Source organism: Mobula hypostoma, chromosome 12, assembly GCF_963921235.1.
Source record: "Mobula hypostoma chromosome 12, sMobHyp1.1, whole genome shotgun sequence".
NCBI lineage: Eukaryota > Metazoa > Chordata > Chondrichthyes > Myliobatiformes > Myliobatidae > Mobula > Mobula hypostoma.
The window spans coordinates 93,623,896-93,647,499 of record NC_086108.1 but is presented as its reverse complement, the minus strand read 5'-3'; the positions used below and the strand labels follow the sequence as shown (position 1 = coordinate 93,647,499).

Sequence of the window (23,604 nt, the reverse complement as noted above, 5' to 3'; positions counted from 1 at the left end):
GGCTGGGTGGGTCGTGTCCTTGATTATCCTGGCAGCACTGCTCCGACAGTGTGCAGTGTAAAGTGAGTCCACGGACAGAAGATTGGTTTGTGTGATGTGCTGTGCCATGTTCACGATCTTCTGCAGCTTCTTTTGGTCTTGGACAGGACAACTTCCATACCAGGTTGTGATGCACCCTAGAAGAATGCTTTCTACGGTGCATCTATAAAAATTAGTGAGGGTTTTAGGGGACAGGCCAAATTTCTTTAGTTTTCTCAGGAAGTAAAGGCGCTGGTGGGCCTTCATGGCAGTGAACTCTGCTTGGTTGGACCAAGTCAGGTCATTTGTGCTATTGACCCCAAGGAACTTAAAGCTTTTGACCTGTTCCACTTGTGCACCACCGATGTAAATTGGGTCGTGTGGTCCGCTACTCCTTCTGAAGTCAACAACCAATTCCTTCGTCTTGCTGATATTGAGGGATAGGTTATTGTCTTTGCACTATGCCACCAGGTTCTTAATTTCCTCTCTGTACTCTAACTCATCATTGCCCGAGTTACGGCCTACAATTGTGGTGTCATCAGCAAACTTATAAATTGAATATTCGCTGAATTATTCCACTTGTAATCTAATGTGTAATGTTTCCCCCGAGTAACTCACTCATAGAACATAAAACATTACAGCACAGTACAGGCCCTTCAGCCCACAGTGTTGTGCGATATTTTAACCTACTTTCAAAGGCCCTCTGTTGGTCGAGGTTGACCATGGATGTTGCATCCTGGCTGCCTACGTGATACGCAAGTCAGGGCAGTATGATATGGGGAGCAAGCTGTTGCCCATGTAGCAGACTCCCCCTCTCCACGCAGCTGATGAATCCAAGGGATACGGTTTGGTGACAGCTGCGTTGCAGGAGTTGCCGGTCAGTATTGGGTCATCGTAGGACTGCCTTCGGGCCTCCAGCTCTGGATTTCCCCTCAGGGTTTACCCCTGAAGCTTTTGCCAAGAGTGGGTATATCCGCAAGGCAGTAGAGGGTTGAGATCAAAGTTTTCCTTCTCCAAGATCAGGGGTTCCCAACCTGGGATCCATGGATTCCTCGGTTAATGGTAGAAGTCCATAGCATAAAAAAGGTTGGGAACCCCATACCTGGATGAACTGCCAACAACAGTGACAAGCCCCATCTGCCTGAACCTACTTTAAAATCAATCTAATCGATTTGAGAATGCAGCTTGTTGGGGGTGTGGTGCTGGGGTAGAGATGGCAGACACTGTACCCTGGTGCCGGGTGTTTAGGGGCAGCATTGCAGCCTAGGGCCTGCCTCCTGCCAGGCGGCAGTGGAAGGGATCTTCCCTTCAAGCTACCTAGTGGTGGGGGGGGGGGCCCCCAATGAGTCTCAGTATTAGCAACATCCAGAGTTGACCAAAAACCAAGTACTCCAGGCTGAGTTTCTCAATAGTTTCACGTATTTCTGGATTTCATGGCATCTGTGACATGATCCTGATGCAGTCATTGGTTACTTCCCTTATCCTGACCCCTCGATGTGCACTGGTGAATTTAACAGGCTTTTTCCAGAAGTGTTTTCATCATATGTCTGGAAGAATTGACCTGGCACTTGAAGAAATCACCTTAGTGTTAATTAAATTGGAATTAATGTATTACTTGTACAGTGAACATCGAACATTGCAGCATAGTATAGACCTTACAGCCTACGATGTTGTGCCAACCTTTTAACCTATTTTAAGATCAACCTAACCCGTCCTTCCTACATAGCCCTCCATTTTTCTATCATTCATATCCTATCATCAAACAGTGCTAAAACAAAATCCAATTTGCTGGAGCTAAATCATCTTCTAAAAAATGGAATTTTAAGAGAACACCAGTTAATAATTCACTCACATGTCATCAACAAAGCAGGGATATGGCATTTGCTGGACATAGATTCCTGATGGGACCTCGGTGCTGGTATGGGTCCTGATAATTCCATGTTCAATCATGTCTTGTAAGTAAGCAAAACCTCCCCAGATATAACGCAAATCCTCGATCGGGTCAGCTCTGGGTCCTGGGTCCCAGTACCTGTGGGAGAGGCAAGCACTGAGTTAACGCAAGATACGGAGTGAATAACACCCAGTAATGGTGTAAATAAGAAGGGCCCATGCTCGTGAGTTGGAAATATCAGGAATCTCTCCTTTTCACGTGTATGGTCAACACTTGGGATAACCGAAAGGACCGAAGCCACACAGATTGAGGGAGATTGAGAGGAAATGTCAACTGTTTCAAATCAATTGCGGGGACGTGGCAAGAGTGCATGTGGTCAACGGATTGCGCAGTGAATTGATTTGGCCCCCGACACATGGAGGGCTCTTTCTTTCTCGCGCAGGCATTCAAGGGCGCATGTTTCCGTCTCGGTGGGCCGGTTCACCATTGCCACACTAAGTTGCCCAGCACGTGCTGTTACTGGCGTGACTCAGTAAAAATATTTGATCATACCACTCCATTGTCATTCTTGCTCAGTGTATTCATAGGAAAATGGATTGAGATTCAGCAGGGAGTAGGCCCTGCAAGCCCTTCGAGCCACTTCGCCTGCACATCCTTGGAGTCTGCTTGTCATTAACGTGTTTCACTGTGCGCAGTGATGTAGGTGTGTGTGCGTGTTTGTTTCTGTGTGTCTGCTTCTGTCTATGTGTGTGGTGATTGGGGAATGGGTGGCAGCGGGAGATGTCTGGGTCAGAAGCAGAGATCCTTGGATCCTATACGTGTTTGCTGTAATTGAGAGTAACCAGTGTGGTTAAAGCTGAAATTTTATTTGTAATTTTATGGCATCAGATCTACTACAGGTTGACCTTCACTAATCCGGCACCATTGGGACCTGAGGAGTGCCGGATTACTGAAAATGCCGAATTACAGAAGGATCGCATTAAGCATAATCAGTGCCGGATTATCAAAAGAACCAGATTACGGGTAGTCGGATTAGTGAAGGTCGACCTGTATTTTATTTATTTATTGCGATACATTCCGGCCCTTTGAGCCCGCTGCCCAGCAACTCCCAATTTAACCCTATCCTAACCACGGCATAATTTACAATGACCAATTAATCGACCAACTGTTTCATCTTTGGACGATGGAAGGAAACCGGAGCACCCGGAGGAAACACATGTGGTCATGGAGAGAACGTACAAACTTCTTACAGGCAGCAGCGGGAATTGAACCTGGGTCACCTGCACTGTAAAGCATTGTGCTAACCGCTACGCCGCCATGTAGCAGGGCTTTTAGTTGTTCATCACTGGCGGCTGCTGCAGCCTGAAACTCTGGAATTCTTTCCTTTAATTGTACCTCCCACCTTTCCTTCCTCTGATAAGGAGATCACAGAAACTTCTTCCATCCTACTTGATTTTAACTTTTGGAAAATACAGTATGCACTAGTATTGGTCTACATGACTCGATGGCAGATGGGGCTTGCTAACCCTCCTGTGGAACACCTGGGAACACTTACTACATTAAAGATAATCTACAAGTGCAAATTGTTATGAGTATTCTACAGACAAATAGGCAGAAGTTACATACACTTGAGCCGAGAGGGACAAATGACAAGAGGAGTTCAAGCAGTTCATGGATGCTTGAGGTTGAAGGGTATCCTTGTGCTCATTTGAAGGGAACCAATGTGTTGAGAACCAGGGCTTACTGCTTGTGAATCAACCACCAATTCACTTATCCTGTTAATAGATTAACAGAGGGCAATATATTAAGTGTAGCTAAGATACAGACAGGTTAAGCAGATTTCTCTCATTATCACTTGTCGTTGTGAAACAGTGAACTAATTTTTTAATGTTTTGTTGATTATAACCACCTGAGAAGAGTTAGGGAGACACAATGCATTCAGTCACAACATGCTGGAGGAACTCAGCAGGTTGGGCAGCAGCCGTGGAAAAGATTGGTTGACGTTTTGGGCCGGAACCCTTCGTCAGGACTGTAGAGGGAAGGGGCAGAGGCCCTATAAAGAAGGTGGGGGGAGGGTGGGAAGGAGAAGGCTGGTAGGTTCCAGGTGAAAAACCAGTAAGGGGAAAGATAAAGGGGTGGGGGAAGGGAGGCAGGGAGGTGATAGGCAGGAAAGGTGAAGAAAGAAAAGGGGAAAACACAATGGGTAGTAGAAGGAGGAGGATCCAAGAGGGAGGAGGTAGGCAGCTGGGGGAGGGGGCAGAGTGACATAGGGATAAGGGAAGGGAGGGGGAGGGAATTACTGGAAGTTGGAGAATTCTATGTTCGTACCAAGGGGCTGGAGACTACCTAGACGGTATATGAGGTGTTGCTCCTCCAACCTGAGTAGTCCTGACGAATGGTTCCGGCCCGAAACGTCGACCGATCTTTTCCACGGATGCTGCCCGACCTGCTGAGTTCCTCCAGCGTGTTGTGAGTGTTGCTTTGACCCCAGCATCTGCGGATTATTTTGTGTTTACAATGCATTCAGTGCCTGAATCGACAGTCACCATTACTGCTGGCCACGAAAGGTTGTTAAGGTTTGGAGTTGTGCTGAAGTGCTCTTGTCAGTGATGGGCTGGGGAGCAGGTACAGGAAATTGAAGTCACAGAAGGGAAGAGAGCAGGTGGCACTGGAAGTGGACAAGGCTACAAAACAAAGATGAATGGCTCTGTGGAAGGATTTGTAGATAAAGGAAAAGGATAAATGAAGGGTTAACAAAATCACTACACATGTGGCACAGTGCAAGAGTATGGACCAATTTTGTGGGTGTAGTCAAATCTTTGGTACTTTCCCCAAGTACTCAACCTTCACATATGAATGTAAGTGTTAACTGTTGAGACGCAGGCTAGCTATGTAGCAACTCCCACCCCCAAGCATGTTTTTTTCTACACTAATGCATAAATATCCATGTTCCATACAAGAGAGATCATCATCATTAATATGTGCCATGTCATATGATATGGGTGATCATGGTCTTTCCATGACCAGGACTGTTCTTAGCAGATTTTTCTTCAAAAGTGGTTTGCCATTGCCTTCTTCTGGGCAGTGTCTTTACAAGATGGGTGACCCCAGCCATTATCAATAATCTTCAGTGATTGCCTGCCTAGCGTCAGTGGTTACATCACAAGGTCTTGTGATATACACCAGTTGTTCATATGACCCTGCTCTCACCGCTTCATGTGACCCTGACCAGGGGGCTAAGCAGGTGCTACACCTAGCCCAAGAGTGACCTGAAGGGTCTCGGCCGGAAACGTCAACTGTACCTCTTCCTAGAGATGCTGCCTGGCCTGCTGCGTTCACCAGCAACTTTGATGTGAGTTCCAAGAGTGACCTATAGGCTAGCAGAGGGAAAAAGCGCCTTAAACCTCCTTTGGTAGAGACCTATCTTCACCCTGCCACCCAAACCTGATCACTGATTTCAGTGTCCCAGTTATTCCCCCCCCCCCACTTTAACTCTGAAAAATAGGATGATTGCAGTGTTCATCTTTAAGATAACTCATTACACAGGGCATCAAGTATGAAGAGCTTCATGTTATGCCTAGCCCAGCACCAGACCAGATGGTGCATTTACTAATGAATCCATCATTACAACTTCAGCAAATGTTTATAGAACGCAGAATGGTGTAGCATAGTACAGGTCATTTGGCCCACAATGTTGTGCTAACTTTTAACCTACTGCAAGATCCCCCACCCTCTCCATCTGCCCACCACCCGCACACTCCTCCCCACCTCCCTCCTTTTATTCTACTCTTCACTGTCCTCTCCAATCAGATTTCACCTTCTTCAGCCCTTTGTCACTTCTGCCTATCACCTCCTGGCTTCTGACACCATTGCCACCCTCCTTCAGCTGTCTATCAACCCTCCTCAGTGGGATCCACCTATCACTCTGGCAGCTCTTGCTCCTCCCCCTTGACCCCACCTTTTTAAACTGGCTAACTCCCCCTTTCACCCCCGACCCGATGAAAGGTCTCAACCTGAAACGTCCACTGTCCATTTCTCTCCATAGATGCTGTCTGACCCACCGAGCTCCTCCAGTGCTTTCTGCGTTACTACTGGTAATAAAATGCAGTGAGTCAGAAGAGTAAAATTCCGACACTTGGTGCTGAGTCTTTCTGATGCCCATGACAGGATCAGACTGTTCAGCTCAGCAGCTTATTCCATTTTAGGTGCGTGTTTATACGGAAGAGGCATTGGAATCTAACCCGGTGCTACTGGAACGGCCTGGGGGGTTGGTTTAGTGAGGGAGTGTCATATCCTGTCGCAAGTGAAGGCAGAGTTTCAATGAAATGGATTGAAACTTGTGATGGCTCTTTAAAGAGCGGACAAACCTCACAGTTGGACTATTGCCCAGTCAAAGTGGCTGAGAATATTCACAATCAGCCTTGTATAGGCCCTGGAACAGGGTGGGGTACGCACAACATAAAACAATCCATGGTCAGACAGAGGGGAATGACAAGGAAATAGCTACACCAAAGCTCTGTGGAATGATGAGCAGTGGGGATCACTCAACATCTCCCATGGACACTGTGCCTCTATTGTGTGAAACAATCCCCCATTGTGTAAGTGTTACAGTCGTAGGAGAGAATGTGCACTTTTAATTTCAATAACTCAGGCTCATCTGGTTACACTTCATAGCACAGCCAAGTGAAACAATTGGAGGGGAGCCCATTCTGAAACAAGCTGGGTGCCATCGCCAGCCATTTCCAAACTCAATGCTCAAGCAAGTAAGAGGGGCAATTGCTTGCATTGCGGAACTGATGAGGATGGTGAGGTAGAGTCCGTGGGGTTCAACTTCAACCACAGAAAACAATCTCTCTGGCCAACGTTTTTGTTTCCGTGTGTACGACACAATGTTTTTGTCGTGTCCGACAAAGGCAGGAAGCCTGTGTGGGAGAGTTTTTAAACTGGAAAAGCGTGTGCACTCGGGCAGTTCCACTCTCTCGACTTCGGAAGTCCAGGTCCAGTGGGGTATGAACAAGTGTCACAAACTGGGGTCGTAACTATGATGTCTTCTGAAGCACAGCAGAACCGTCTTCCTGGCCGTTAGATCTCACCGTTGATCTCATTCGCCCTGTCCGCCGGAGGTGACGGCATGCTGGGCAGGCATGTCTCTATCTCACTGGGGTATCCATTCACTTTTACCACTCTCAGTATTGTGTGGAAGGTCAGTGAGTGGAACACTTGCCCTGATTTTCCACAGAGGCTGCCTGCCCTGCTGAACATGTTCAGCATTTTTTGCCTTCCTTTAGGTTTCTCGGACAGGCCGCATTTTGCTTCTGTGCACAGGACACAGTGTTGCTAACAAGAGTGATTGGGGAAATCAGTCAACCTTCCCTCCTGGTAAAGCTATTGAAGACATGGGTCCATGCAATTTAAAATTGACACATACTTTGCTTATCCTGTTCAGACGTAGACTGGAGGAAGGCAGGTCAGATGGACAGCACTTGCAACCTGTATGATGCCAGCAGGACACTCCACAAACATTTGGCACAGGGAAGGAACTCTACCAATAGGAACATACACACAAATTGCTGGAGGAACTCGGCAGGTCCATGGACATATGGTAGGAAGGGAAACAGGGAGAAGGCTGGAGACTGGGGCTGAGAGGAAAAGGAATCAGACAGAATGAAATGGCGGAGCAGATGTGCCAAATGTCCTGATTGTGCTTCCATGTCTTATGGGAATGAACATAAAATTACTGAGAGTTTGCAAATAGCTAGTTGGTTTTACTTTGGGATCCTATAGTCCTCTTCATGCATTTAAGGTGAGAGGAGAATGGTTAAGGGGATGTACAGGGCAAGTTTTCTTTAACACAGAGTGATAGGTGCCTGAAAGGAGCCACCAAGGGTAGTAGTGGAAGGATATACAGCAGTGGTGTTTAATAGGTTGTTAGATACATGAATATGCAGGGTGGAGGGACCATGTGCCAACAGAAGGGAGTTGATTTAATTCAGCATCTTGTTCTGCAGAGACATTGTCGGCTGTTCGTGCCTGTTTCTGTGCTCCACTGTTCTACGTTCTACGAATGAAACTGACCTGTCTTTTATTTTATTTGTTCGCTCCACCGCATCAATGTCCATTCGGATTTTATACTTGACATGAGTCGGAAGCTCGTTTGACCACGGATGCAAGTCTGGGAACACTATCCCTGCCCAAAACTTGTTTTCCTCCAGAAGATAAAGTGCCCTGTGGGTGAGGTGCCCTTCATCCAAGTGGCCTTCGAATTTATCCAAGTTTAAACACTGCAAATAATCAAAGAGTTTACCACAAGAGAATGGCTGAGTAAATAGCAGAGTGAGAAGATAACAGCTTATGGTGTCTGTAATTAAATGCTAGAAATGTAAACAGTAATTTATACTTCAGTGGACTCTCCCGCACCTGCAACAAGCGACCACAGATGTCCAGATAACAAAAACTTGTCTTTTGTTGAATTATTGTGTAATGAGCAAGATACTTGAAAGAAGATGTGAAGTTTAGCAAAACAGTACCGGAATACAAGCTTATCTTAACTCTTACTGTTCCATTTGCCTTTCTGAAACCGCCAAAATCTGAAAAGCACTTTGAATTTAAATTGGAAGAGAGGAAAAAGTGCAATAGGTTTCAAACTCACAAAAGATGGGCCCCGGAAAATTATTCTCACAAAAATTGATCAATCCATGCACTTTTAGGGAGAAGAACAGAGGTCACAATCCCTGAATCTTTAAAGCAACAGCTGGACTCCACACTGGGATTCTTTCATATGGATAATTGAAAGTGATCTTATTCGTCTATCCCACCCAGTCTCAAGGCATAAATTCTAGATGCTAAACCACTGAAAGAAAATTAACTTTGAGAAGTACAGGAAGATCTCAAGACAATATCTGCTGTCAAATGATGCATATTTGGTGTTGGGTAATATTATCTCTTTTTCTCAATGAATAATAAAAGAAACACTAACTAGCAATTACTTCTCTTCGATATCTTGATGATGTTTTTAATCTCCTTTGTCAGACGGCTATAACAGCACCAAGACATCTTATCTCCTGAGTGAATGGATTCTGAAGCAAGTGTGGTTGCCAGGGGATGAAGTTAAATCACAGAGCAGATTCAACCTTTATTTTGAAAAACTTCCCAAACATGCTGACAACAGTGATATGTGTCGGTAACAGCCAGATGAGTGCTCCCTATCGCATGAACTAAACCAGCAGCAGCAGCAGTGAAAATGGAACCCAGTGTACTTGAATCTAAGCTTCACTAAATCTTCAGCATCATGGCTAAATAGGTCTTGAGTATTGTAATGGTTTCACAAATACATTGAGGCACGCTGGGTATTGGGATGTGCTGACTGAGAAACTAATAACAGTATGTACTATATATGTACAGCAACTTATATACTTGTGGGGACTACAGGCTCCTGTAGTGGCCGGAATGTTTCTGTCGGTGTTACAATGTCTCATGGGTCTTCTGTCTGATAGGATTGCAGCACATCCCGATAGTTGGAAACTCTCAATTATCAATTGGACTGCAATACGAAGGAAACAATTGGGCCTCAGCAACACCGACATGCCCTTCTAGACTGCCTTCAATGTACTAAAACCGACAGGACTCTTTGTGGGGGTTTAAGTAGCTGTTGCACTTTATTCTGCATTCTATAAGACCAAAATACGTAGGAGCAGAATTAGGCCATTCAGCCCAATGAGTCTGTTCCACCACTCAAACATTGGTGATTTATTATCTCTCTCAATCCCATTCTCCAGCCTTCTCCCCATACCCTTTGTTGTCCTGACGAATCAACCTCTGCTTTAAGTGTACCCAATGAATGGGCCTCCACAGCGGTTTGTGGCAATAAATTCCACAGATTCACCACCCTCCAGCTGAAGAAATTCCTCCTCATCTCTGTTCTAAGGGGACATCCTTGTATTCTGAGGCTGTGCCCTCTGGTCCCAGACTATAATGGAAACATCTTCTCCACATCCACTCTATGCCTATCAATGCTCGATAGGTTCAATCCAATCTCCCTTCATTCTTCTAAACTTTAGTGAGTAAAGAGCCACTGAAAACTTCTCTTGCTTTAACCCTTTCATTCCTGGGATCATTCTGTTACCTTGTATTATCCCAGTGCACTGCACAATGATTTTATCTGCATGAATTGTAATGCCAGACAAGCTTTTCACAGTACCTCAGTACATGTGACAATAATATACACAATTCCAATGATCTTCAGGGAGGAGATAGAGATAGAGTGGCATTGCTGTTTGGAAATGAAACTACAAAGCTTGGAGTCATAGCATCAAAAAAGGGACATTGAAAATGGCTGCCCATTGGCAGGCAGAGGAAGACGGGGGTCACTATAGAAATGGAGATGACTGAAATGTGTGGCCAAGGAGGGAGTTAAACACGAGGATGAGATTTTTAAAAGGGAGAGTGAAAAGCACTCGATGCTGTGGTTCTACCTATTCCTGATGTTTCTGAAGAGAGGCCTAGACCTGTTACTGTGCTATGACCTAGTCAGCCGGATGACTAGTCAGAGGGTTATAGGCTCAGTCACCTCCGTCAGAGGCACCAGCCTCCCCACTATTGTGGACATCTTCAAACGGCGGTGCCACCCATCGTGAAGGTGCCATCCGTCGTGAAGGGCACTCACCATCCAGTACTTGCCCTCTTCTTATTACTACCATCGAGGAGGAAGTACAGGGGATTGAGGACACACACTCAACATTTTAGGAACAGCTTCATCCGCTCCACCACCAGACTTCTGAATGGTCCATGAACCATGGCTATTTTGCTCTTTTCTTGCTCTGTTTATTTATTTTGTTATATTCCTTATAGTAATTTTTTTTGTACTCCTCTGCACCGCTGATGCAAAACAAGAAATACCGTGACGTGCCAATGATAATAAATCTGTTTTTAATGCTGCCGCACTGTTCCAAGTCAACACCTTTGACCGCAAGAAAAGTACAGAGTAAGAGTCCAGCCAGGAGAAGGGGCCAGATGGTGCACGGGAACACCAGCACCTCAAAATTCCAGATCAGCTGGAAACTGGGTATACTCAAAGCAGAAGTTGATAGGTTCTTGATTAGTAAGGATATCAAAGGATTCTGTGAGAAGGCAGGAGAATGGGTTGAGAGGGATAATAAATCGGCCATGATGGAATGGTGACGAAGACCTGTTGGGCTGCAGGGCCTAATTCTCCCGTGCCTTATGGTCTAAGTACCCTGTTGTTCTCTCACTGTGACTGAGGCAAAACTGTGGGGTTTACTCATTACAAGGGCTGCCGTTCAAAACCATAATTCGCAACCCACCCACCCAACTCCCTCCCATGGTCAATTTGGGATGGTGATATAGAAATAACGGTCTGAAAGTGAATAAATCATCCTGAAACATAAAATAAGAAATGGTTCCTGTACAACACTAAGCTGCCTTATCTGCCAGGGTGTAGTTGTGTTGCAGAGTTACAGCAAACAGGCATGGTTTACCTCTACAACATGATCCGAGCTTGATCAATTTTCCTGTTTTCTTACCTCCATATAGTTATTGAAAGTGGTGAGGATCTGATCGGTTACATTATAAATATTCTGCCAGGTGAAGATTGGCGCTCCGTCTGTGCTATCACTGAATGGTCTGTTGTTTAGGAAGTTTATGATGTCATTGGCTGTCATGTCCATGTCTTCCAGTTGCCTGTTTATGAAATATGACACTGTGGGGTTTTTTATTGAATCCTGTGGGAAATAAAAGGCAAGGAATGTAGTGAAAAAACATACCAAGGATTAAACTCCTTTCTATGACAGGTTAGCTGCAAATGTTCCCAGGCCTGGTAGACAGGGGCGTGCATGGGAATTTATTGTGTCTATAGTAATTCTTATGTCTTGCTCTGTACTGCTGCCACGAAACAACAAATTTCACAGTGTATGTCAGTGATAATAAACCTGGTTCTGATTTAAATTGCTTTTGAAAAGGCACGTGAAGCATATTGTGTGCACATGTGAATACATACAGTCCTTTATTAAACATGATGAGTTAGGGTTAAAGCCAACTGAAGAAGGGTCTCGACCTGAAACGTCGACTGTTTACTCTTTTACATAGATGCTGCCTGAACTGCTGGGTTCCTCCAGCATTTCATGTGTGTTGCTTTGAATCCCACCAACGCGCCTTAGATGAAAGATCAGCAAATAACCTCCATTCTGCAATGGTTTAAAATAAAATCCCTTCCCATACTAATTCTCCTATGACAACTCAGGGTTGAGTGGATGAATTAATGCCGTATTAGGGGCAATTTTGTATACTAGGTACATGGCCTCCTGGAAATGGTTTAAAGTTGCCCAAATTCATATCATATATCACCCTATATAGTTAAACCTCCATGTGTCAGTCCTCTGGAATGCAGAAAGCCCATTGAGAAGTATTAGAGCACCATGAGTATTTTACAATTCTTGAATTCCTCTGTCAATTTCTAATCTTAAAACAATCTCTGGCAAATTTAAGAATCTAACTTGACACTATGAAGGCTTGCATTGCACAACCTGGAGCTGGTGAGTGTGGGGAAACCCCTGGGTCATCGAGTTCAGAGGTCAGAGGCCTGATGTCAGCACATCAGTGAGCTTGTGGCCTGGATGAAGGACTGGAGGTCAGAGGCCCGGAGACAGCCTGGCCTGGAGATGTAGGCCCGACTGTGTGTTTGGGTGAGAAGGTGAGAAGGGGACTTGTTTTGCTGTCGTCATTTTGTCCTCGTCGTTCTTGTAGCTTATTGTATGTCAGCTGCGTTTTGTTCAGCTGAAAATGGTGGGCGTGTTATGTTGGCACTGGAATGTGCACTAAAGCTTGTGGGCTGCCCCCAGCCCACCCTTAGCTTGAGTCGGTTGTTAATGCAAATGAAATGCATTTCAATACAGTATACATGACAAATAAATCCAATCTAAATCTACACACTAAGGGAGGGAAATATTCTCGACACCAGTATAAATAGGCCAGAAATCTGCTCAAATCTGCTGGTAAGTCCATCAGAGGCAATTTAACATTCCAGATAAATATGCTGATAGAAGTTAATGATTTGAGAGATAGCTGCTTGGCATGTGGGGAAACACTTTGCTTGCCAGCACTTACTCGTATTATGTTCATTTGCACGCTGTTTTGGAAGAAGTTCCAAAGCTGAGTCTTCACCTCCCCCCACACCTTTCCAACTTGTTTCAGTCTGTGCAGTTCCTCAAAAGTGACGTTAGCCTGTGAAGAAATTTCCGACACCATGTATCAGTTTACGCTCCATTTAAATACTTCAAGGACACAAGTATGGAAGACTGGCTTGAACAAATTCTTCTTTTAAATAATACAGTCATTTACAGGAGCTGCTAAGCATCTCACTGGGTGATCAGATATTACACTGTATGTGTGATATGATGCCTGTAAATTATATCCAGGGAATCAAAAACAGCCGGAGGAAATTTTTCAGTAAAACCAAGGCATTATCCTGAATCTTCTGACGCTTTGCAAGTATTTGGGCTGGCTGAGTCTTGCACTTTAAGACACAATACCATATTGAGCATTTGAAGAGACCTATTGAATGTTGGTTTGGAACCAATGACCATAGACTATGTTGCTCTATTTTCCAACTTGTGCAGCATGTAAAAGATGACCTTAATCACTCTTCAAAATCGAAAGCAGCATTTGACATGCAATGCAAAACCTACAAACTGAAAAAGTATTTGACAAGCGTTCATTCTGTATTTCCTAAAGCATTGTTCAGCCATCTTATCTGAATACAGATACAAATTCACCACCTTCACGTTCTCTGGAGAAGCAATTATTGTTTTGTGTTTAACAATGTAAGGCTGATTGCAGCCAATAGGCTACTGTGTGTAAAGCAAGTCTTGGTTTTCAGTGGACTTCCAGTCTTCAGTACACTGCAAAATCCAGGTCAATCCAATAATGATGCTCATTTACAGCATATACAACTTCATTCAAAGTTAGCATTCTCATAAGCAGAGAAATACACAAGCAAATTAATAAACTGTCCTCAAATGATAGCATTACATGCACGTGAAATTATCAATGCTAGTCATGAAACTAATGAGACGTCTTCGAACCTATTTGGTTAATCATAGGGTAGAGAATCTGCTGACTAACCCATTTTGGCCCAAACATAATTCTGGATCCATAGCAATACGTTTAGCTCTGAAATGTCATCTGATGACACCTAACGGGCCATTCAGTTCAGGAACAAGCAAGAACGGGGAATAAATGGGCAACACAGTAGGATGGACTCTGGCATCATGGAAATAGTGTACAGAAGGACCTGTGCTATGTGTTGCTTAGGTGCTGATGAAATTATCCCAACAATCCAGTGAACTCACATTTTTCATCAGCTGTCGTGTTGCAGGAGAATCTGGAGAGAACAGAACCTTGCCCATTAGTAACGGCTTCAAAACGTTCCAGACTATCTTGGTTGCAGGGTTGGACTCCATGTTTTGATTAAGTGCGTTACAGAAGGGAGCTACAGAAAACATTATCAAATATTAGTAATCTGACCATCATAGACTGCTACTTATTCCAATAGAAATGACCAGAATAAAATAAAATCCTTCCAAGCAGATATTGATAATATTTGATGGATACCCACTCTCAGCACTTAGTTTCATCAGTTTACAGCTCATGAACACTATTAACAGAGTACCCACCCACGACAGAAGTGTAAATTAATAGGATAATTCCTTTCAGCAAAGTCATTTCCATATTTCTGTTGGGCAAAGAGTTCCAGGATTTAGAACCAATGATGAAATAACATTATAACTTCATGAGTTGCCGTATATGGTAAGTGGTCACAGTCATTTTTTTCCCCAGGGAGTCCAAAACTAGAGCACATAGTTTTCAGGTGAGAGGGGAGAAATTTAAAGAGGACCTGAGGGGTAGGTTTTTCACATAGAGGGCGATGAGTATATAGCATCAACTGCTGGAAAAAGTGGTAGAGGCATAAGACCATAAGATATAGGAGCAGAATTAGACCATTTGGCCCATAGAGTCTGCTCCGCCATTTCATCATGGCTGATCCATTTTCCCTCTCAGACCCAGTTTCCTGCCTTCTCCCTTGTATGCCTTCACACCCTGACTAATCAAGAATCTAACAACCTCTGCCCGATGCTGGGGGAGCAGCATTGGTGCTGGTGATGCAAGAAGACTAATTAGATTCCATCAAGAAAGCTGGATCTGTCCTTGGCTACAACCCGACTCTTCTGAGTTAGTGGTGGAGAGGAGGTCACTAAACAAACTATTATCCACTATGGACAATCTGGCTCATCCTCTCCATGACCCACTGAATAAACAGTGGAGCACCCTTTCGAACAGGCTCATTAGGTTTTACTGTCACAAGGATTGCTACCGAAAATCTTTCCTACCAAATGCAATAAGCATATACAACAGTTCATCTCTGTGACAGGAGAACACACATCATAGTACGATAGTCTCTGTTTTATTATTTTGTACATTATTATTGCACATTGGTAACTTATTATTGTGTATATTATTTTCTTGTACTTTATTATTATTTTGTACTTTATTGTAATTTCTCCCTTCAACCGTTTGCGTGAGATGATGGGACTTTCGAGAGACTTTGAGACTTTTTTTTACCGTGCCCATGGTCTGTTCTTCATCTAATTACGGTATTGCTTTGCACTGTTGTAACTATATGTTATAATTATGTGGTTTTTGTCAGTTTTTTTTAGTCTTGGTTTGTCTTGTGTTTCTGTGATATCATTCTGGAGGAACAAATTGTATAATTTCTTAATGCATGCATTACTAAATGACAATAAAAGAGGACTGTGTCCCCTCATAATCTAACCTATTATTCTGTGCTTTATTATTAGCAAATATTATTGCTATTATTATTACATTTATTATTATTTATTATTTTTGCTAAGTGTGTTTTTAAATGTTGCTGCTGTAATGATATAATTTCCCACTTGGGATCAATAAAGTAAATATTATTATTAAAGTATACCCAATGACTTGACCTCCACAGCTGCCTGTGGCAACGAATTCCACAGATACAGCATGCGCCTAAGACTTTTGCACAGTACTGTAGGTGTTCTTGTTTCTGTACAGGAGCAGCATGGTAGTGTAGAAGTTAACATGACACTTTACAGTGCCAGTGGCTAGGGTTCGATTCTCGCTGCTGTCTGTGAGGAGTTTGTACGTTCGCGCTGTGACGGGGAGGATTTCCGCTGGGTGTTCGGCTTCACTCCCAGATTCAGGTAGTAAAGGATGGTAAGCTGTCGGCATGCAATGTTGGCATCAGAGGCATGGCAACACTTGCGGACTGCCCCCAGCACATCTTCGGACGGTGTTGGTTGTTGTCATGGGTCACACATTTCACTGTATGCTTCGACGTACGTGTGACAAATAAAACTAATCTTTTCTCTTTATACAGCGTTACTCTTGAATTTGGTGCTGTTAGAGTAGGTGGGTGAGTAAATGCAGTGTGTTTCACGGACTGGACACACTGCAGTCACTGTTTGTGAGTGATGGAGTGAATGAACGCTTATGTCTTATAGAAACTCGATGGTAAATACTTACTTGTTGCATAATCATACGTATACTTAGACTCTTTCTTTGTGTTATTAATTCCCAGGAAAGCCTTGTAGTTATTATCTTCATACCAATTAAAAGAGAAAACCCTGGATCCTCCTTTCTCAGGATAGCCACAGATTAGACTCGATAACAGGTCCATCAGCTGACTGAATGACGCAGGACCGCCTTCAGTAAACAATGGGTAAACAACCTGCTGTAAATCCCGAACACTGTCCTGTGCAGTGAACTGTGTGGAAATAAATTGAAAAGTATTGAGTACATCCGTCACTTCATTCATGATTGAATTAACAAAGCAACAAGATAGAGGAGGGTGCAGAGTGGGTTTACCAGGATGCTGCATGGACTAGAGAGCATGTCTTAAGTAGATAGGCTGAGTAAGCTAGGGCTTTTCTCTTTGGTGTAAAGGAGGGTGAGAGATAACTTTAGAAATGTACAAGATGACAAGAGGCATAAATAGAGTGGACAGCCGTTACCCTTTTTCCCCAGGTGGAAATGGCTAATACAAGGGGCATAGTTTTAAGATGATGGGAGGAAAGTATAGGGAATGTCAGAGGTAAGTTCTTTACAGAGAGAGTGGTAGTTGTGTGGAACGCCATGCCAGGGGTGATGACAGAGGCAGATACATTAGAGGTATTTAAGAAACTCATAGATAGGCATGTGGTTGATAGAAAATGGAGGGTTATTTTGGAAGGAGGGGTTAGGTTGATTATAGAGTAGGTTAAAAGGCCTACACAACGTTGTGGGATGAAGAGCCTGTGATGTGCTGTAGTGTTCTATGTTCGAAAATAGAAACTTGGAAAGGTCAAGCTGCTCCGTTAATGTTAGGAAGGGAAATGAGAGGCATTTTTGTGGAGTTCCTTCAGGAAGAAGTGAAAAGAACCACCAGCTCATTTCCAAATAGTGGCATGGCAAGGTTCCAGTTCTTATTTCCACCAACACACTAACAAGCTCTTATTATCACTGTCCTAATTGTAACAGAACATATCGACCAAATAGGTACAAGTACTTACAACAGGAGGGTAGGTACTACTTTAAGGGGAAAATTAGCATTCTGAATGGTATTAATAGCCTCAAGAAAATGTGATGGGAGCACACAGAGACCTTGTGTGAGTAGCAAGCCACCTTACAAACCAGTCATCCACCCACCCACTCCATCGGAACCCTCCTGCCCCATCTGTCATTCCCACATTGATTTCATCAGCCACCTCAGAACCCACAAAACCAGAGTGGATGTTAGTCATCCTCAGTCCCAATGAACAGTCCGAAAAGAAAGCAGCTTATACAGGGATTCAGAATGCTAAATAGAGAGAAGGATTTTCAAGAGTAGCCAGTAAATAAAAAAATAATTTCTGAGACTGCTCCAAACCCAGGAGACAAATCATTTGCACCAAGCTAAACATGTTTGTCTTTTCAATTTTTCGGGACATTTTAATTTTTAAACAGAAGCATTTGTAGCATATATAGTAAAGCTATTTGAATGACCATCAAAAGTCATCCTATCACGAGGAGCCTTTTATCTGTAGTGGGAAGAAACTGAAGACTTGCCTTCATTGGTCAGGCCATTGAGTCTAGGGTTTGTAATTTCAATTTACATCTGTACAAGATGTTGGTGAGATCATACTTGGAATATTGTGTGCAGGTCTGGTTGCCCAACTACAGGAAGAATGTAATTTTGCTGGAGAGAATGTTATTGGGGCTGCAAGGCTTGAGTTATAAGGAGAGACTGGGCCTTTTCCCTGGAGCACAAGAGGCTGAGGGGGTGACCTTACAGAGATATATAAAATCATGAGGGGTTGGATAAGGTGAATGGTCACTGTCATTTTCAAAGGGCTGGGGCCTTTGAAACTAGAGGGCATAGATTTAAGGTGAGGGAGATTTAAAAAGAACCCGGGATGAAACTTCTACTGCATATGGAGGGTGGCAGGTAAGTGGAAGAAGCTGCCAGAGGGGTGTATAGTTTCAACATTTAAAATACATTTGGACAGGTATATGAACAGGACTAGCAGCTCATGTAGACAAATCAGTAGACATGGCTGAAGGCCCTACAGTAGCATGAGCTTTGAAAACTGATGACCCATCATGGGAGGGATGGAGGTGAAGGAGGGGTTCCATGTAACAAAACCTCCTGGCATGCAGCCAGGCAGAGTGAGTAACCTGGTAATGAACTCATACAATAGTTTTAGTTGCCTAGAGAGGTTGAATGGGGTTTGGGAAAGATTGCTCCATCCAGTATAGTTAATACCATGATGTCAGTCTACAACAGCTGCACTGCTGTATGAAAAAAAACAAGTTCCAATATCAAACCGATATAAAATTAACTCTAGCTACTTTTACTCAGTTTCAAATGAGTGTGGACCATTTCACATAATTCAGGGCATTCTGAAATGGTCCTTCTTGGACAGAGATGGATTGAAGCACAGGGCTTTTCTTTTTATAGCAGCGATGAGATGGAATAGAATATTTCATATATGATTTTGAACACAAACACTGTACTTTGTTACCTCTTCCAGGACGGATGACGCATCATTTAAAATCCTTATCCAAAAGTGCACATCTATTCCTTTTGCATGCCTGTTCAGCACTTTCGGAAGCTGAAAAGAAAACAGAGTTTGTTTTGGATATTTTCATGCTTAGATTAGAAATTCAGCTCAACATCAAACAGGTTCCGTGTCTTCCTGTTTCTGATTTTCTGTTCAACCACCACCAGCCCTCATCATTCCTCCAGATCTAATCTCCTACACATCACGTCCTTCCTTCAGCCATCCGTGTCGCTCCTAAACCTTCACTCGTCTCTCCCGCCCTCCCCTCCTTTAAAAAAGTACTAAATGTTTCCTACAAGACCACTAACACCCATTTCTGCCTAATTCCATGAAGATGTTAATTCTAGGTTGCCTCAAAAGTATTGTTTGAGAAGACTGTTTTTTCACTCCAGTTATTTTACTATTTACCTGCTAGGTAATATTCAAATTTAAGAAAATTCATAAAGAATGTATGAATTACTGAAAATCAACAACTGGTGACTTTCATCTTGAAGTTAATGTAAAGATGAAATCGGGCAAAAAAAAAAACGCGATGAAGGTTTTTAACAGCAAATAACTATGTTCTAACAATGATAAGCAAGTAGAATAACAGGCCTACCACTTGAAAGAGCTTAAAGAAATCCACGTTTGCATAAAGTGCATCCTCTACTCTCTGGAGCCGTTGCTCGGAGAGGACACACATTCCGTTCAGGACCGTACGCAGCCCTCGCCAACTGGAGAAGATGATGAAGCGGTCAAGGAGGAACTGGCTACAGGCTATGTCCTTAAGGGATAGATCTGGGACTCCATAAGCAAACTGGGAGAAAGGAAAACCAGTAGTGTTACAAACATACATTTAGCATTCCCAAGCGCTTCCCACAATCCACGAGCAAGCCTTCATACGGGCGCTCTCCGATGTAAATATTTACGCAGCTGTTGAGAGTGGAATATTGTCAAGTCAGACTCAGCATGAGAATCAGGTTTTCAGTAATTTTAGAAGTACACTGTATTCATTTTTATAAGACCATGAGATACAGGGAGCAGAATTAGACCATTTGGCAGAGTCTGCTCTGCCATTTCATCAGGGCTGATAGTTGGTGTGATTACATCACTGACATTCAGCATGAAGTTTGTTGTACTGCGGCTGCAGTACAATGCAATACATAAAAAATCACTGTAATGTTACAATGAGAGATAAAGTAAGATTAAGTCCTTTTAAGTACTCAAATATACTCGAACTTTCGTGAGTGTCATGGCCCAAATACATCTGTATAAATAGTTTATAGGTTTGACAATTTCAGTTCATATCTCATTATTACCTCGCACTTTATTGCTTACCTGCACTGCACTTTTTCAATATCCTTACATTTTATTCTGCATTGTTATTATTTTACCTTATTCTAGCTCAATGCACTCTGTAATGATTTGATCTGTATGAACAATTTTTTTCTGTATCCTGGTACTAAATCAATACCAATAACTTTGACATATTTGGGGACACAAGGAGGATATTCCAATGCTGCCCTGCATGGCTTCTCCCTGTTCATTCCCTGAAAATCTGAACTCTGCCAAAACTGTGCTGCCTACTCCGTTACTTCATCCATCAACCTGTCCTGTGCTCAGTTGCTGTTATCTGACCCTGGACTGACACTGCCATTATTTTAATATCTTCACCCTTGTGTTCAAATTAGCCCAGACCCATGGCCCTCCCCATCTTCGTAGCCCTATTCAATTCAACAGCCCTTCTGAATCTCTAATTTCTTCCATTTGTCGTACTTTGTATGTCCCTAACTATGATGGTCGGACGATGCCGAGGATGTTCTATGAGTCAGTGGTGGCCAGTGCTATCATGTTTGCTGTTGTGTGCTGGAGCAGCAGGCTGAGGGTAGCAGATACCAAAAGAATCAACAAACTCATTCGTAAGGCCACTGATGTTGTGGGGATGGAACTGGACTCTCTGACGGTGGTGTCAGAAAAGAGGATGCTGTCCAAGTTGCATGCCATCTTGGACAATGTCTCCGCTACATAATGTACTGGTTGGGCACAGGCGTACATTCAGCCAGAGACTCATTCCACCGAGATGCAACACAGAGCGTCATAGGAAGTCATTCCTGCCTGTGGCCACCAAACTTTACAACTGCTCCCTTGGAGGGTCAGACACCCTGAGCCAATAGGCTGGTCCTGGACTTATTTCCTGGCATAATTTACATATTACTATATAATTACTTATGGTTTTATTACTATTTAATTATTTATGGTTCAACGGTAACGAAAACCAATTTCCCTCGGGATCAAAAAAGTATGACTATGACTACGACTATGAATATATGGATTACAAGATGTCATTCTTCTATGGACTGTCTCAACTCTGGAATTCCCTTTCTGAACCTTTGAGGGCGAAGCGGCCAGGTGAGTAGTCTGCGAGGTAGCTGGTGGCACAGGGCTTCTGGCTAGGCTGCATTTGTAGAACTGTGTTCAATACTGACTGCCCCATTCTAGGGAGGATGTAGAGGGTGCAGAGGAGGTTCATCAAGATGTTGTCTGTAATAAAGACTAGAAGCAATAAGGAGAGGGTGGACAAATTTGGGCGGAACAAAGCGTAGCGGTTAGTGTAACACCATTCCAGCGCCAAAGCTCCAGATTCAATTCCTGCTGCTGTCTGTAAGGAGTTTGTAAGTTCTCCCTGCAGTTTCCTCCCACATTCCAAAGACATATGGGTTAGTAGGTTAATTGGTTGTATGGGTATAATTGGTCAGCGTGGGTCAATTGGATCGGAACAACCTGTTATTCTGCTGCATGTCTTAAAAAAAAACTTGGATTCTGTTCCTCTCTGGATGAGGAGAGTTCTGAGAAATTAAAATGATGGGATGCACAAGAAGGATAGACAGAGTCTATCCCAGAGTAGAAACGAGTTTACTCCATTCTTGGCCCCAGGTGGGGGAGGCTTGAGTGTTTGGGCCCTGAAAGACCTCAACAATGTGGAATCCTAGCTATCAGTGAGTTGCTGAGCCTTAAGAAATCTCTGCAGCCACCATCTGTTCTTTAGGTCATGGGCTTCCTACAGGACCCTGGCCTACAGGTACCTTCAGAGCTGGGGCTTTACTCTTCAGCCAAACTTTTTCATGCCATGGACCAATACTATTAAGCAAGGGGTCTGTGGACTCCAGTTTGGAAACCCCTTTTAAGGAACGGTGGCACTTTGGGTCCAGGAACATAGCGTAGAGGCAAGTGTAATGCTTTGCAGCACCAGTGATCTGGGTTCAACTCCCACCACTGTACGTACGTTCTCCCTGTGACTGCGAGGGTTTCCTCCAGTTGCTCTGCTTTCCTCCCAAATTCCAAAGACCGACCGACAGGTTAGTAGGTTAATTGGTCATGGGCAGGAGGTGCCTGTTACTGTACTGTATCTCTAAATATTTTATTTATCTTTTATTTTATTTATTGAGATACACAGTGAAATAGGCCCTTCCAGCCCTTTGAGTTGTGCTGCCCAGCAACCCTTGATTTAACCCTGGTCTAATCCCGGGACAACTTCCAATGACCAGCTAACCGGTACGTCGTTGGTATGCGGGAGGAAACCCACGCAGCCAGAGAAATCCCATGCAGTCCCTGGACAGGGCGTTCAGACCTTTAACAGATGGTGTCAGAATTGAACTCTGAACTCTGATTCGCTGCGCTGTAATCGCACCGTGTTAACTGCTATGTTGCCATGGCATAAATTAAAATAACTTTTTACGTTTGTCACAAACAAGAGAAAATCTGCAGATGTTGGAAATCAAAGTAGTACGTGATGAAGGGTTTTGGTCTGAAACGACGACTGCTACTCCTTTCCATAGATGCTGCCTGGCCTGCTGAGTTCCCCCAGCATTTTGTGTGTGTTTCTTCAGGTTTGTGGTTGATAGGTTCTTGATGCCCTGGTCCTTCTCATCAAAGTTGGTATATAACTATATAACCCTTGGCTATTTGAGTACTGATAGGGTAAGGTTGTTTCTGGGATGGTGTCTGGAAGCTTGTTGGAGCTAAGCAAGAGTAGAGATAGAGATAAAGGAACAGAGTCTCACTAGTCAATCATATTTTGTAACCCTTGTACAAGTGATACCGATTCTTCTTCAAAGTGAGTGTAGAAGATAAAGCAACCCTGTGCTGGATCCATTATGACACTTTACATTTCCCATCGATCTTAATCTGTTAAATTGATATCCCTCACAGAGTTGCTGGTTTCAGACAAAAGCGACTCGGGAAATTTACCGAGCTTACAACTCCTATCTAACTGAAGTTTGACAAATACTTGGTAACTAAGCAACTGACATCAGAAGCTTGCGGATGCTATGGACTTAATCAAAGAAGCAAGGTTAGCTTTTCATTTATTATCAATGTATCATTCTTCAACCTGTCCGACTGACTGGCCCGAGAATTTTTTAATCTAATGAAGACACACGATTGTGCTGCTGTGGATTCACTGATAACTTAACTTCAACAAATATTTTGAAACTAATTATAATTCCATGTCAGGGTAATTGGATTGCTGATTTGCCAAAAGACTAATTATATCGATGTCTGCAACAGACTGGGCAAATAATTCCA

General features: G+C 43.5%; 1 protein-coding gene across 1 annotated transcript in view; it reads right to left on the bottom strand.

The window, feature by feature from the left end:
* abca4b (ATP-binding cassette, sub-family A (ABC1), member 4b) overlaps positions 1–23,604 on the bottom strand; it is a 190,936-nt gene that overhangs the window by 129,646 nt on the left and 37,686 nt on the right. The window contains exons 7-14 of the mRNA XM_063064621.1: positions 19,640–19,837; positions 19,003–19,092; positions 16,487–16,727; positions 14,272–14,411; positions 13,028–13,144; positions 11,449–11,646; positions 7,985–8,190; positions 1,871–2,047 (exon numbers count right to left, since the gene is read on the bottom strand). Coding sequence (XP_062920691.1) covers positions 1,871–2,047; positions 7,985–8,190; positions 11,449–11,646; positions 13,028–13,144; positions 14,272–14,411; positions 16,487–16,727; positions 19,003–19,092; positions 19,640–19,837 — 1,367 coding nt within the window. The remainder of the gene's footprint in view (positions 1–1,870; positions 2,048–7,984; positions 8,191–11,448; positions 11,647–13,027; positions 13,145–14,271; positions 14,412–16,486; positions 16,728–19,002; positions 19,093–19,639; positions 19,838–23,604) is intronic.